The sequence below is a fragment of the Taudactylus pleione genome, unplaced genomic scaffold (assembly GCF_031769625.1).
Source record: "Taudactylus pleione unplaced genomic scaffold, aTauple2 ptg000352l, whole genome shotgun sequence".
Taxonomy (NCBI): Eukaryota; Metazoa; Chordata; class Amphibia; order Anura; family Myobatrachidae; genus Taudactylus; species Taudactylus pleione.
This window is the reverse complement of record NW_028284753.1, coordinates 9039580-9052086: the sequence shown is the minus strand read 5'-3', so window position 1 is coordinate 9052086 and position 12507 is coordinate 9039580. Positions and strand designations below refer to the sequence as shown.

Genomic DNA, 12507 nt, shown 5'->3' with positions numbered 1-12507 from the left:
TGTAACCTGCTGTAGCTTATTAGTAGAATATTACTCTGCGTGCTTTCAGCGCTGACACTCTCTCCTCTTGGAAATTAGGTGTTGTCTGCTGCAGCTGCCGCTGGAGTATCAGTCGCTTTTGGTGCTCCCATTGGAGGAGTCCTTTTCAGTCTGGAGGAGGTAAATTACGTCTCTGCTATACCACCATTACCATTTTCTCTATTGTTAAGACAAACGCATTTGTCCTCATTTTATTTCTTTAAGAACCTCTTGTCTGAACATCCTTATCCAAGTTTGTTATTTTATCATCATACATATGTAGCAGAACATACAGCATTTCATGTTAGGGCTGCCAGTCCATTTACTTACATTGAAGTTATTCATTCAGATGTATCCTCCTACATATTATGTATCCTGCTGTCTAGCCTTGTCAAGCGTCTCTGCTCCCATTTAGAAAATAATTTTAGACAGAAGGGCTGGTTTCTGTATACCACATTTAGGTGCAAACATTGCCTTGGACGACTGTAGTTGGCGTCCCGGCATGCGGGTTGCCGACTTTCTTAATACCCGCGCCGAAATCCTGACAGGTTGGGATCCCGGCACCAGTATCCCGACCGTCGACATCTCGAAGGTAAATATCTGGGTGCAGGAGGAGGGTAGCGTTAGCTAGCGGGGTTAGGCACTAGGAGGAGGGTTAGGGTTAGGCACTGGGGTGGGAGGGTTAGTATTAGGGTGCGGGGAAGGGGAGGTTAGGTTTAGGCACTGGGAAGGGGAGGTTAGGTTTAGGCACCGGGGAGGGGCTGTTAGGTTTAGGGTGCGGGGAGGGAGAGGTTAGGTTTAGGCACTAGGGGGAGAGGGTTAGGGTTAGAAAGTTACTTACCATTCACTGCTATGGGTGTCTGGATTTTGGCTGTCGGGATGCTGCTGTCGGTATTCTGACTAGCGGCATCCCGACAGCCGGGAAATCATACCCAACCCGCCCTGGAACGCAGAGGTATAGTTTACATTTTCTCCACTAAATACATTTTTTTGTAAATTAACCTAGTAATGCAAGTGGGAGAAGAAGGTGGTTATTGCTTTTCTACATTATGCTTATTTTTGTGTGTTTTATCAAAACCTATTATACATATTGTTATGTGCATATACACTCCAAAACATTGCATAGTATTAGTAAATACTATAGGCCAATTGTAATAGGATGAGAGTGTAGAAAATGTGAGCGTTTTCTCACACTTTTTAGACTCTGCCAATGTAATAGAAAAAAAAACCTCTCAATTTAAACTCTCATTAAGATGTTTTCCCATTTTGAAGATACAACTCCACCAATGTATTAGTGTGACAGTTTACTGTTAAACTCTCACCCTATTACATTTGCCCCTATGTATGTATTCCATATGGTTTACCCAGTTTTATCTCCATGTGTACTCGCCTCAAACTGTTGTGTGCAGAAACCAGCGTAGAACTGCAGATCAGCATAAATAGGAAGAGGTGAGAATAAGTAGTAATACAGATGTGTCCTCATACATCTAGCCTGTTTGTGCAATGGGTAGCGATTCCCGGACTTTTACACTCCCTTTTTTTTTTTTTCTCAATTTAGCAATTTTGTCACATCGTAGCTGCATCCAAAGTGACTTATAGTGTCCTGGGTACTTAGTATTTTTGTCACAATTGAGTTGGTATAATGTTGCAGATTAAGCACTGTGTGGCACAATGCATGGCGCAGCTCCTTCACATCGGTCCTGAGTCTTTTGCCTTTTTACCCAGTTTAGCGTCTGAGTTACACATAGCTACTGCATGCAGTGTCAGTGTCCAGGGCACCTGTGCATTGTACTTTTCTTCAGGGTCCATAGGTATCCACAGGGATACCATGAGTAATGTGGTTGGAGAGATCCAGGCACCAAACAGTTAAAGCTTTTAGCTCCCAGGATGCCTCGGGTCCTCCTCCATATATACCCCACCCCCAGCCGCAGGCCTTCAGTTTTGTAAACAAGCCTCAAGGCAGGAGAAGAAAGAACAATCGTACACCAGAAACACTCTAACACAAGATGAGGGAATCCGGTGACCGAAAGAAAAGAAAATTCACCCAATGCAGCCACGTGCTTCAGGGTGGGTGCCCTGGAATCTATGGAACTAGAAGAAAAGGAGTTATCTAGGTAAGTCTACCATAAATCTAATTTTCTTCTTCAGAGTCCATAGGTATCCACAGGGAGACCATGGGGATGTCCTAAAGCAGTTCCCGTAAGGGTGGGGGACCCTCCTGAGCAGAAAGGAAAACTCGTCGCCCAAAGGAAGCATCCTGAGAGGCGACAGTATGAAAGGCGTAGAACCTAAGAAGAGTGTGGACAGAAGACCATGTGGCTGCCTTGCACAATTGTTCAGCAGAGGCACCACGACTAAAGGCCCATGATGTCTCTACAGACATAGTAGAATGCACTGTCACCTTGTTTGGGACAGGGAGATCAACCCAGAGTCTGTCTGTTAGCTGGCTATCCTCGTTTGTCAAAATTATATAGCACAAAAAGAGCATCTGATTTTCGAACAGAGTTTGTACGCTCCAAATATATACAGAGAACATGAAATACTGCCAGGGAGGCTTCTCTTACAGAGAGGTCTGGAGCCTGAAAAACTGTAACTACAATTTCTTAATTTACATGAAAACTGGACACTACCTTAGGAAGGTAACACTACCTTGTATGAAGAACTGCTCTATCCTGGTGAAAAATGGGGAGTGACAAGAGAGCGCTGCCAAATCAGAGACTCTGCATGCAGAAGAGCTAGCGAAGAGAAAAAGTGTCTTCGCTGTCAACCATTTAAAATATACAGTCCAAAGGTTCAAATGGGGGAGCTTGTAGCCCTTTAATAACCAAAGAGAGATCCCACGATGCTACCGGTGGGACAAAAGGAGGCTTAACTCGTAGTACTCCCTTTAAAAAATTCTAACATCTGGTAATGAAGCAATCTTTCTCTGGAACCAGGCTGACAATGCAGAAAACTGCATTCTCAAAGTGACCAGGCGGAGACCAAGGTCTAAACCAGCCTGGAGAAAAGCCAGTACCTGGGAAACCCTCAACACCTTAAGGTCATACTTCCTGTGGGAACACTATTGACTAAAAGAATGCCACACCCTGTAATAAATGCAGGCAGAGGCAGGCTTTCGTTCCCTAAGCATCATTTGAATCGCAGAGCTAGAGAAACCTTTGGCTTTGAAGATGGAAGATTCAAGAGCCACACCGTCAAAGCCAGACGAGGTAAGTCCGGATGCCGACAGGGGCCCCGCGTTAACAGTTCCTGCCATAGAGGAAGAGGATACGGACTGTCTATGGATAGATTCTGTATGTCGTTGAACCAATGACGTCTGGGCCAAGCCAGAGCCACTAGTATTACTGTTCCGCCTTCCTGCTTGAATTTCCTGAGGACTCTTGGGAGGAGGGAAATTGGAGGAAAGAGATACATCAGCTTGAAATCCCATCTTACTGCCAGTGCGTCCACAAGTGCTGATGATGGGTCTCTGGACCTGGACCCCTGCCCGGGGACCTTGTGGATCTCTCCAACCACATTACCCATGGTTTCCCTGTGGACCCTATGGACCTAGAAGAAAAGGAGTTCTCATGGTAAGTCTACCATAACTCTAATTTTTTCGCATTAGTGATGCAAGTAAGACACATTCGGTAGAAAACTGCATGACTGGGCGCATGGAGCGGCTTAGTTGCAAAGTATGTTACGCGCCAAATAGCCCTGCGCAGCATGCCACAGAGATTTGAGGATAGTTGTATGTGGACACATGTAATTGCTGGATATGAGAAAGCAATAGTAGATCACAGTGTTGAGGGAATAAAAATTTGCGTAATGTTCTCCCAACTGTCCTTGCTGTGTCTCTTGTAGGTGAGTTATTACTTCCCGTTGAAGACTCTGTGGAGGTCATTCTTTGCTGCGTTAGTAGCAGCTTTCACATTACGCTCCATCAATCCTTTTGGGAACAGTCGGTTAGTTCTCTTCTACGTTGAGTTTCACACTCCTTGGCATCTACTAGAGCTCATCCCATTCATTCTCCTGGGAATCTTTGGAGGCTTATGGGGAGCGTTCTTCATTAAAGGAAATATTGCTTGGTGCCATAGAAGGAAGACTACTAAACTGGGACAGTATCCTGTGATAGAGGTGCTGGTGGTCACTGCTATCACAGCAATTTTAGCTTTTCCTAATGACTACACTCGAACAAGCTCTAGTGAACTGATATCTGAACTTTTCAATGATTGTGGGCTGCTGGATTCTTCCAAACTTTGTGATTACAATAATGATTTCAACAGTACAAATGTGGACCACCTCCCCGACCGTTCAGCCCGCAGTGGAGTTTACACTGCATTGTGGCAGCTGTCATTGGCATTAATCTTTAAAGCTGTTATCACCATCTTCACATTTGGTATGAAGGTAAGAATGGACTGTGTCCGTTTATCTTGCTATTTTGTGATATTAATAATCTGTATGTATTGTTTGTTTATAGGTGATTCTTTTTTCCTTATAGTTTAAATATCAACTAAAATATGAATTATGTTTAATATAGTGTATAGTACACAGTGCCTTAATTTTTTGTTCACTGGTGGCTGCTGAATTTTATATAAATTTCCATACTAGCAGCTGTTCTCTATTTTTGTTTTTAATTTGTTTACGCTATCAAAGTCAAACCGCTCTATCGTCATGACAGTTTCTCAGTTCCTTTGTTAATAGCATATTCCGTATAGGACTGCCGCTTTAAGCATACCATCAAGTTGCCAAAATATAATCCTCTTGATTGGTGGAGTCATATTGGCTTTAGTAGGAAAGTATTATTTTCTATACATTATTTCATGACTGTGTCTCTTGGGAAGCTGTCTTTTGTAGTTTCTTTTTAGCACAAGTGCCATTTTTTGTACAGAGCTCCTCTTTACCCCTAGTAATAATCATATGTCAAGTGTATTGATGAAGTGGAGATAAACAATGGAAAATCTCCTTATAACATTGTGTAGCTGATAAGTATTTAATGTGCACAATGTTTTATCTTCTGACAGCTCTTGACTTGCATGCCCATCCACTAGCAGACATGAAAACGACTGCACGATTACGACATTGTAATCGTGCAGTCGTTTGTCAGTCTGTGATGAGCCTGCACTGAACGAGCGGTCGTTCAGTGCAGGCTCATCAATCATCTGCAGACATGCTAAACCTGACGTTATCATCAGGTTGAACAGCATGTTTGCATGATGATAGATGTCTAAACGACCAGCGGGCACGCGCATCGCTGGTCGTTTTAGACATTTTTGCAAACTATTTATGAACGATTGAACGATCGTTATCGTTCAATTACTCAACTTAATCGTCTAGTGGATAGGCACCTCAGTCTATTCCTGGAGAACATATACTGATTTAATGTCCCACTTTTGTCAACAGCAGTGTCATTCCAAATGATTGGCGAAAAGGAACATACAGTATACATAGCAAGTTATCACTGCCCATAGTTTGACCCTATTGTTTTGTATTTGCATATACTATTTTTATATCTGAGACCTTGAAAGTATTTTCCATTTTAATAATGGTGAGTAAAAAAAATATATATAGAAAATACCAATCCCCCTTATGGTGCGTACACACTGGCCGATTAAAGTGGACGACTGAACGATAACGATATCTTTTTATCGTTCAGTCATCCACTTTATCGTCCATTTTTAACACAAAAACGATGAACGATAACGACAACGCACTTTCCGGCGGGTCATTCGTCATCATCGTTCATCGGGTTAACATGCAGGCCAACCTGATGATGTCGTCAGGTTGGGGAATGGGGGAAGAGAGCCCGGCGCTGAACGATATCGTTAATGATATCGTTTAGCGGTTGTGCTCAGTGTCATGAACGACATTAAGCACATCCTGCCGGGGACACACTAGACGATATCGCTCAGGGAGCATATCGTGTAGTGTGTACGCACCATTACTGTACAGTATGCCTAGGTGTGTGTGTGTATACTAGTCTGTTTACAGCCTCTACTGAGGCTGGGACTGATGAAAGGTATAAACATTTATTGAAAATGCTGTGTATTGAAACTATATAAATAAAGCGTAATAATATCCAGTTTTATACATGTCATGTTGTGGGAACATAAGTCATCATGTCTTCTGTTCTTGCTCTGTAGAATAGTCCCTTTGATGACTATTAGAATAGCCTTTAACTGTTCCTGTTAAATATATTCAATAATAATGGCATATGCATTTATCCTTCATCCATCTGGAGGACACTTCTAGACCTTGGGGGTTAGTGATAGTGAGGATTCAGGAGGCAGCTTTTAATACAGTAGGTAAGTAGTAACTATTTTTCTTGAGGAATTTAAGCTTCTCCCCTCCAACCACTTCCTCCATTTGAATTTAATTGCTGAAAGGAGAGGTCAGCACTAGGTTAGCGAATTGTATTTTTTTCTTCTAAATTTAAACCTGCATTTTTTCCTCTTATGCCCCTTTCACATTGCCATAAAATAATCCGGGTTACCGCGCAGTGTGAAAGGGCCTAGGTGAAATAACCCGGGTCGAGCGATCTGGTATTTCAACCTGGGTAACGAGCAGGTTAAACACGAGTTCATCCCGGCTCGTGGTGCGAGGCGACCCGGGTCCCGTTCACTGCATAGGGAGAGCCGGCTCTTGGAGATGAGATCATATCCAAACGCCGGCTCAGCAGCGATGATGGTGACGTCATTGACTCAGCATTATTGCTGGGTCGGGGCCGCCAGTCTGAAAGAGGTCTCAGGCGGGTTGCACCCGGGATTGACGCATGTACACATCCTGGGTGCGACAATAGCAATCTGAAAGGCTTTCTTCTCTCTCATACCTCTTTCACACAGACCCAGAAAATACACGACTACGACCCAGGTCTCTCAATTCGGCTTAAACCCGGATCTCTACCTGAGACCACCATTCACACTACACCAATAACCCGGGAAATTCCCGGGTCGGATGCGTTCACACTGAACCCAGGTCTGCCCTGGAATTTGGTGTGTCATTTAAAGGGGACACTTTGATTTAGCTCGCAATAATGACATCATTGAAAACTTAGCATTGATAGAGTAAAGACAACAAATGTTTGTTTCAAATGTGATTTTTATTGATAACCAATAGATTTTTTACGGTTCAGTAACAAAAAATGAGTGTTGAACATAGGCCCAAGAAAGTTTTGCTGTATACAAATACAATATTTTTACATAAAAAATGTAAATTTAAAGAGAACTTACTTGCTTAAATATAACTGTGCGGTTACACACATACATTTGCTGTATATATAAATAAAATAAATAAAATGATAGTATTTACTATATATGCCAATGTAAAAATCTGTCATGTATTAACCCCATACATGTTGCTTTACACAAGGCATTCATTGTGTTATTAAAAATATTTTAAATGCAGCCAAGTATAAATAAACACAAACTAAAACAAAGGTATGCTGCTGTGCATTATCAAAACCAGTAGATTTAAATTTCTTTAAAAAGAATACTCCGGTTTGAACGTATTGGGTGGTGGATTAGATGGGTCAGAAACATTTGACCCTCTGTCATAAATACCCTCTGAATAGTATGGAGGGTGTTGGGCTTAAGGAGGGTGTTGGGTTTGAGGAGGGTTGCCCTAGAAACGCCATTTGCCTTGCCATGCGCTCTTATAGACTTGACTTGTGTCACAAAAGAATCTTGCAAGGCTCACTCGCTTTCAAAGAAACGCTCCATCCGGGCATCATCTTGTGCTTGCATTGCAGCATCCATTTTTCTGAGCTGCTCACAGAGGATGTTGGTCACCAAGGAAGAGATCCAGCGTTGTGGTGTTACGTGAAAATGGTCTTTCGTATGCAGCAATTGCGAGAGAAGTTGGTGGGAATGTGACAACAACAGGAGTACGAATGTTTTGTTTACTCTCTCGGGAAACACAATCTATACAAAACAAAGAAGGAAAAGACTGGAAAAAGTGCACAACAGCTGTTGATGATAGGAGAATAAAAAGAATTTGCGTCAGGGACAGATGGATGTCAACGGCGGCCATTAGCAGTGAACTGAGGGCCTGATTCAGACCCGGTCGCAAGCGCTGTGCGCTCGCAACCGGGTCGATGGTGGGCCAGTGATCATGCGCACGACGGAGCTGGCTCCGTCGTGCACATGCGCGAGACCCAGATAGCGACGGGCACTCCTTCGCTCCGGGTCTCGCAACAAAGGGGGTGTGCTGTCGATGTTGAGTGACAGCACGCCCCCTTTGGTGGGCGGGCTGGGGGAGTGGCTGCCCAAACAGGCGTTCCCATGTGAACGCCTCCGTCTGGGGCCAGCCCCACTGACATCACGAGTGATGTCAGTGGGAGAGATTTCGGCTCTGTTAGAGCCAAAATCTCTCTGGGGCTTGCGGCAACGAGACCCTACCACAAGGGTCTCGTCGCAAGCCCGATGGTCGCGATGGTCTTGACCATCATGACCATCTTCCTGGCCGCTCGCTATAGCTGTGGGTGGTCTTCCACAGCTATGCGAGCAGCCAGGAGGCCGTTCAAAAAAAAAAAAATAGCCCTGCCCTGATTCAGAGCGAGCGCTCTGTCAGAGCGAGTCGCTCTGAATCAGGCCCTGAGTGCAACTGGTGTTTTTGCCAGTGCAAGAACGGTACGGAGAAGACTAACGGAGGTTGGCCTAAAAGTTAGAATTTCCCGAAAAAAGCCGCTGCTGAATAAAAGCAGCGGCAGAAACTAATACAGTGGGCAAAAGAACAAATTGCATGGACAGAATGTCAGTGGAAACAAGTGATATGGAGTGACAAAACTAAGATATCGATATTTGGTAGTGATGGGAGAAAATATGTGAGACGTCTCATCAGGGAAGAGGTACATCCAGATTTCATTCAAGAGACAACAAAGAATCCTACAATTGTTATAATCTGGGCATGTATGACAGTAGATGCCTTTGTCATAGATGGCACACTGAACAGCAGAAAGTACATTGACACCATCCTACAACCAAAACTTCTACCTTCTATCAGGTATCTTTTTCCAGATAATGCCCCATTTTTTTTCCAGGAGATTCAGCTCCCTGTGACACTGCACAGATATGCAAACAGTGGTTCATGGAGAATGACATACAGGTGCTGGGATGGCCAGGAAACAGCCCAGACCTGAACACCATAGAACATTTGTGGTTCTGTTTGAAAAAAACTGGTACATTTGAGGTGTCCACCCAATAAAAGACAATTAATTGAGCCTATAATTGTCTCATGGCACCACATAATAAAGAAGGAAGAGCTCCAAACATTGGTTGGCTCAATACCACGTCGCTGTGCTGCTGTCTTGAAAAATAAAGGATAGGACAGTAACATCATAAGTTCACAGGGATTTTCACCCTGAGCGTTGTTTTCACTGCATAACTTCCCTTGTAATGCAAATATTTGACCTCTGTTTATTGTATTGAATTCATCCTTACATTTCCTTTAATTTGATATATGAATCATTGCACTGCATGAAGTGTAACAGTTTTTATAAGCAATCGAAGTTGAAAAACATTCATATTTCAAAGTGTCCGCAATTTTGGCCACCACTGTATATTGGAGACTTTTGAAATATTTGGGTATAAAAAGCTTATCTGACTGGGCCCCAATTACTAAAAGGAAGAAAAGAGAGGGAAACTGTTTGGAAAAGAGGTTTAATGAGATATACCACCTGTTGTCTGTGGCCTCTAAAATAGACTCGGTCAATATTATATGTGATCAAGACTGGCCTTTGACCAAAAGAAGGCTGCTTGGAAAGGAGGTTTAACAAGACATGACACTTGCTGCTTGTTTGCACATCATTAAATACCAATATGCAAAGCCTGCCATAGAAAAAAGAAGGGGGACGGAAAGGGAGAGGGGAGGGAGGAAAAAGGAAACAATATGTGAACATTGTTCAGAACTTTGTATGTTGGAATTTTTAATAATTTTGTTATAACCAGCGGTATTTACCTAAAGGTACCCATACATCTACGACTGTTCGTCGCGATGCGATCGGAAATGCCGCCCGGCCACCATCGATCAACGATCAGTCAAGGATCACTGAAATTTTACATGCTAAATGTCCACGATTTGACGATAATGATCATTTTTTGATCGCGATCGTCATTTCGGGGAAATCCAACATGTTGGATTCCTGCAATGCCAGGTTGCAGGATCGCGGCAATCCATCGCAGATGTATGGGTATCTTAAGACTGGCCCCTTGTAAGAGAGACTCAATTGCCAGCTTTTAATATTATTAGGCAAGGTGGCTGAAGTCTAATTAGACGGAAATTTTTTTTGAAATATCTAACTGCCACTTTAAGTGCAAAGCTGTGTTTCTGTGAATAACGGATATATGACAGGCTGACAACTTTGCAAATAGAAGCTCGGCTGACAAAGATTGGACCAAGATTAAAGAAAGCAGTGATAAAAGTTGAAAAATAAATGCCTGACTGCCGTACAACAAATATATAAAGCCTGTTACAAACTTGGTATCCGAATCCGATCGCCGGGTCCCTTTTTCGCCCATTTCTAATTGAACACAGGGATAAGCGGGGACGAGCGCGATACTTTTTCCCATAGAAAACCAGCAATGTCGGGGGGGGGGGGGGGATACTAGCTGATATGACTAAAAATCTTAACAAAAAACACAGGATAGCCACAATAAGGGATCCAGATTCAAGAACACTACACACAGAGACACCTAGGATAGTTTCAAAGTTTTACAGATATTATGAGTCACTTTATAAAGAAGCACCTGTACACGAACAATTACACGATTTGTTTTTATACAAAGCCCACCTGCCAAAGTGCTCTGAGGTGCAAAGAGAAATCATTAATTCAGATATTATGGATAAAGAGGTGAGGGAGGTGATAGTGGCGCTTAATAATAATAAATCTCCAGGCCCGGACAGGTATATCGCTGATTTTTTTAAAATTATTAGAGCCACAACTGACACCATATCTCACTAAACTGTTCACAGATTACATAAACAAAGTATCCATTATCCGCATTTTAATGTAGCACATACGAGCCTTGTATTAAAACAAAAAAATTAAAGGAAGAAGTAACGTCATATTGCCCAATCACATTGCTAAATCAAGACTTTCAAATATTAGCAAAGGTGATGGCAAATAGGCTACAAAAGATATTACCTTCCTTGATAACTATACATCAGTTAGGTTTTATGCAGAATCGTTTTTCAGTTAAAGGGGTTAGGACAGCAAAAGCAGCTATAATAGCTTCAAGAAGATTACCGAACCTTAAAATACCAAATGTACTTTTAAGTTTAGACGCGGAAACAGCATTTGACAAAGTATCATGGAATCATTTACAAAAAATGTTTGAGCTCAGCGTTTGGAGGGATTTTTTCACAATTTATTAAGTTTATCTATACAACACCTGAGACATCTTTCATTTTTAATGACTCAGTAAGCACACCACTACTAACAAAAAGACGGGATGTCCATTATCACCTTTATTATTTAATATAGCTCTTGATCCACTGATGTGCACTCTTAACATGAATTATAGATTTGAAGGAATTAAAATAGGGAAGCACAAGGTTAAAATTACTGAATTTGCTGATTATTTATTATTTATATCAAATCCACCTCAATCTATACCTTGCATATTTGAAAGATTTTACAATTTGGCTATATATCAGGCTTCTCAGTAAATTGGGAGAAAACAAATGCGTTACAGATACATAAAGATAAAAAAACAAAATGGGTGGGAGGTCCGGTATTGAACTGGATGGGGTCCTCAATAGAATATCTAGGCTTTACAATTTCAAAAGTTATCGATAATTTTATATGATCATAATATTGGACCATTAATAAGACAAGTTTGGCAGAACTACGGAGATGGCAAAAGCTTCCTCCTACGTATATGGGAAGAGTGAATTTGATAATGACTATTTTCCAGAATATTGTATCCCCTACAGGTTCTACCAATATTGATGACAAAAAGACGAGATATTTCTAGAAGGAGAATTTAGAAATGTTATTTGGAATAATAAACAGCCCCGAATAGCTTTTGTGAAGCTGCAGCAAAAGACATTGCAAGGAGGAATAAATCTCCCTAATATTAGAAGATATAACCTAGCTTTTATAATGAGATATATCAGAGATTGGATACACAACAGGGATAACTATGCTAATACTACCCTGGAACACAAATTCTTAGAAAATGAATCAATATATTTCCTTCACTCTTTAAGGTCAGATCTAACCATTGACGTACAAAGTAACCCATTATTAATGACTGGATGGAAGACATGGAAAAATATATGGAAACATCAGGGTCTAAATAGCGGATACTCTGTTTCTACCATTCATTAAAAATATTCATTTTCAAAGGGGAGAAGCTGGTATGCCATTTTTGAGATAGGAGAGTCAAGGAATTAATAACATAGGGAACCTGTTTGAAAATAAAACCAGGAAGATCATGTCAATCAATGAAATTATTAAGGTATATAAACTACCAGAGACAAGTTTGCGTTCTATCAAGCTGTGCATTATGC

The 12507-nt window shown here is 41.8% G+C and overlaps 1 protein-coding gene across 6 annotated transcripts in view; it reads left to right on the top strand.

Annotated features, from left to right (window-relative positions):
* The window catches only part of CLCN5 (Cl-/H+ antiporter 5), a 97916-nt gene that overhangs the window by 49579 nt on the left and 35830 nt on the right, over positions 1 to 12507 (top strand). For all 6 annotated transcript variants that reach the window (XM_088444258.1, XM_088444259.1, XM_088444256.1 and 3 more), the window contains 2 exons: positions 79 to 159; positions 3862 to 4404. In XM_088444258.1, the coding sequence (XP_088300384.1) occupies positions 79 to 159; positions 3862 to 4404 (624 nt within the window). The remainder of the gene's footprint in view (positions 1 to 78; positions 160 to 3861; positions 4405 to 12507) is intronic.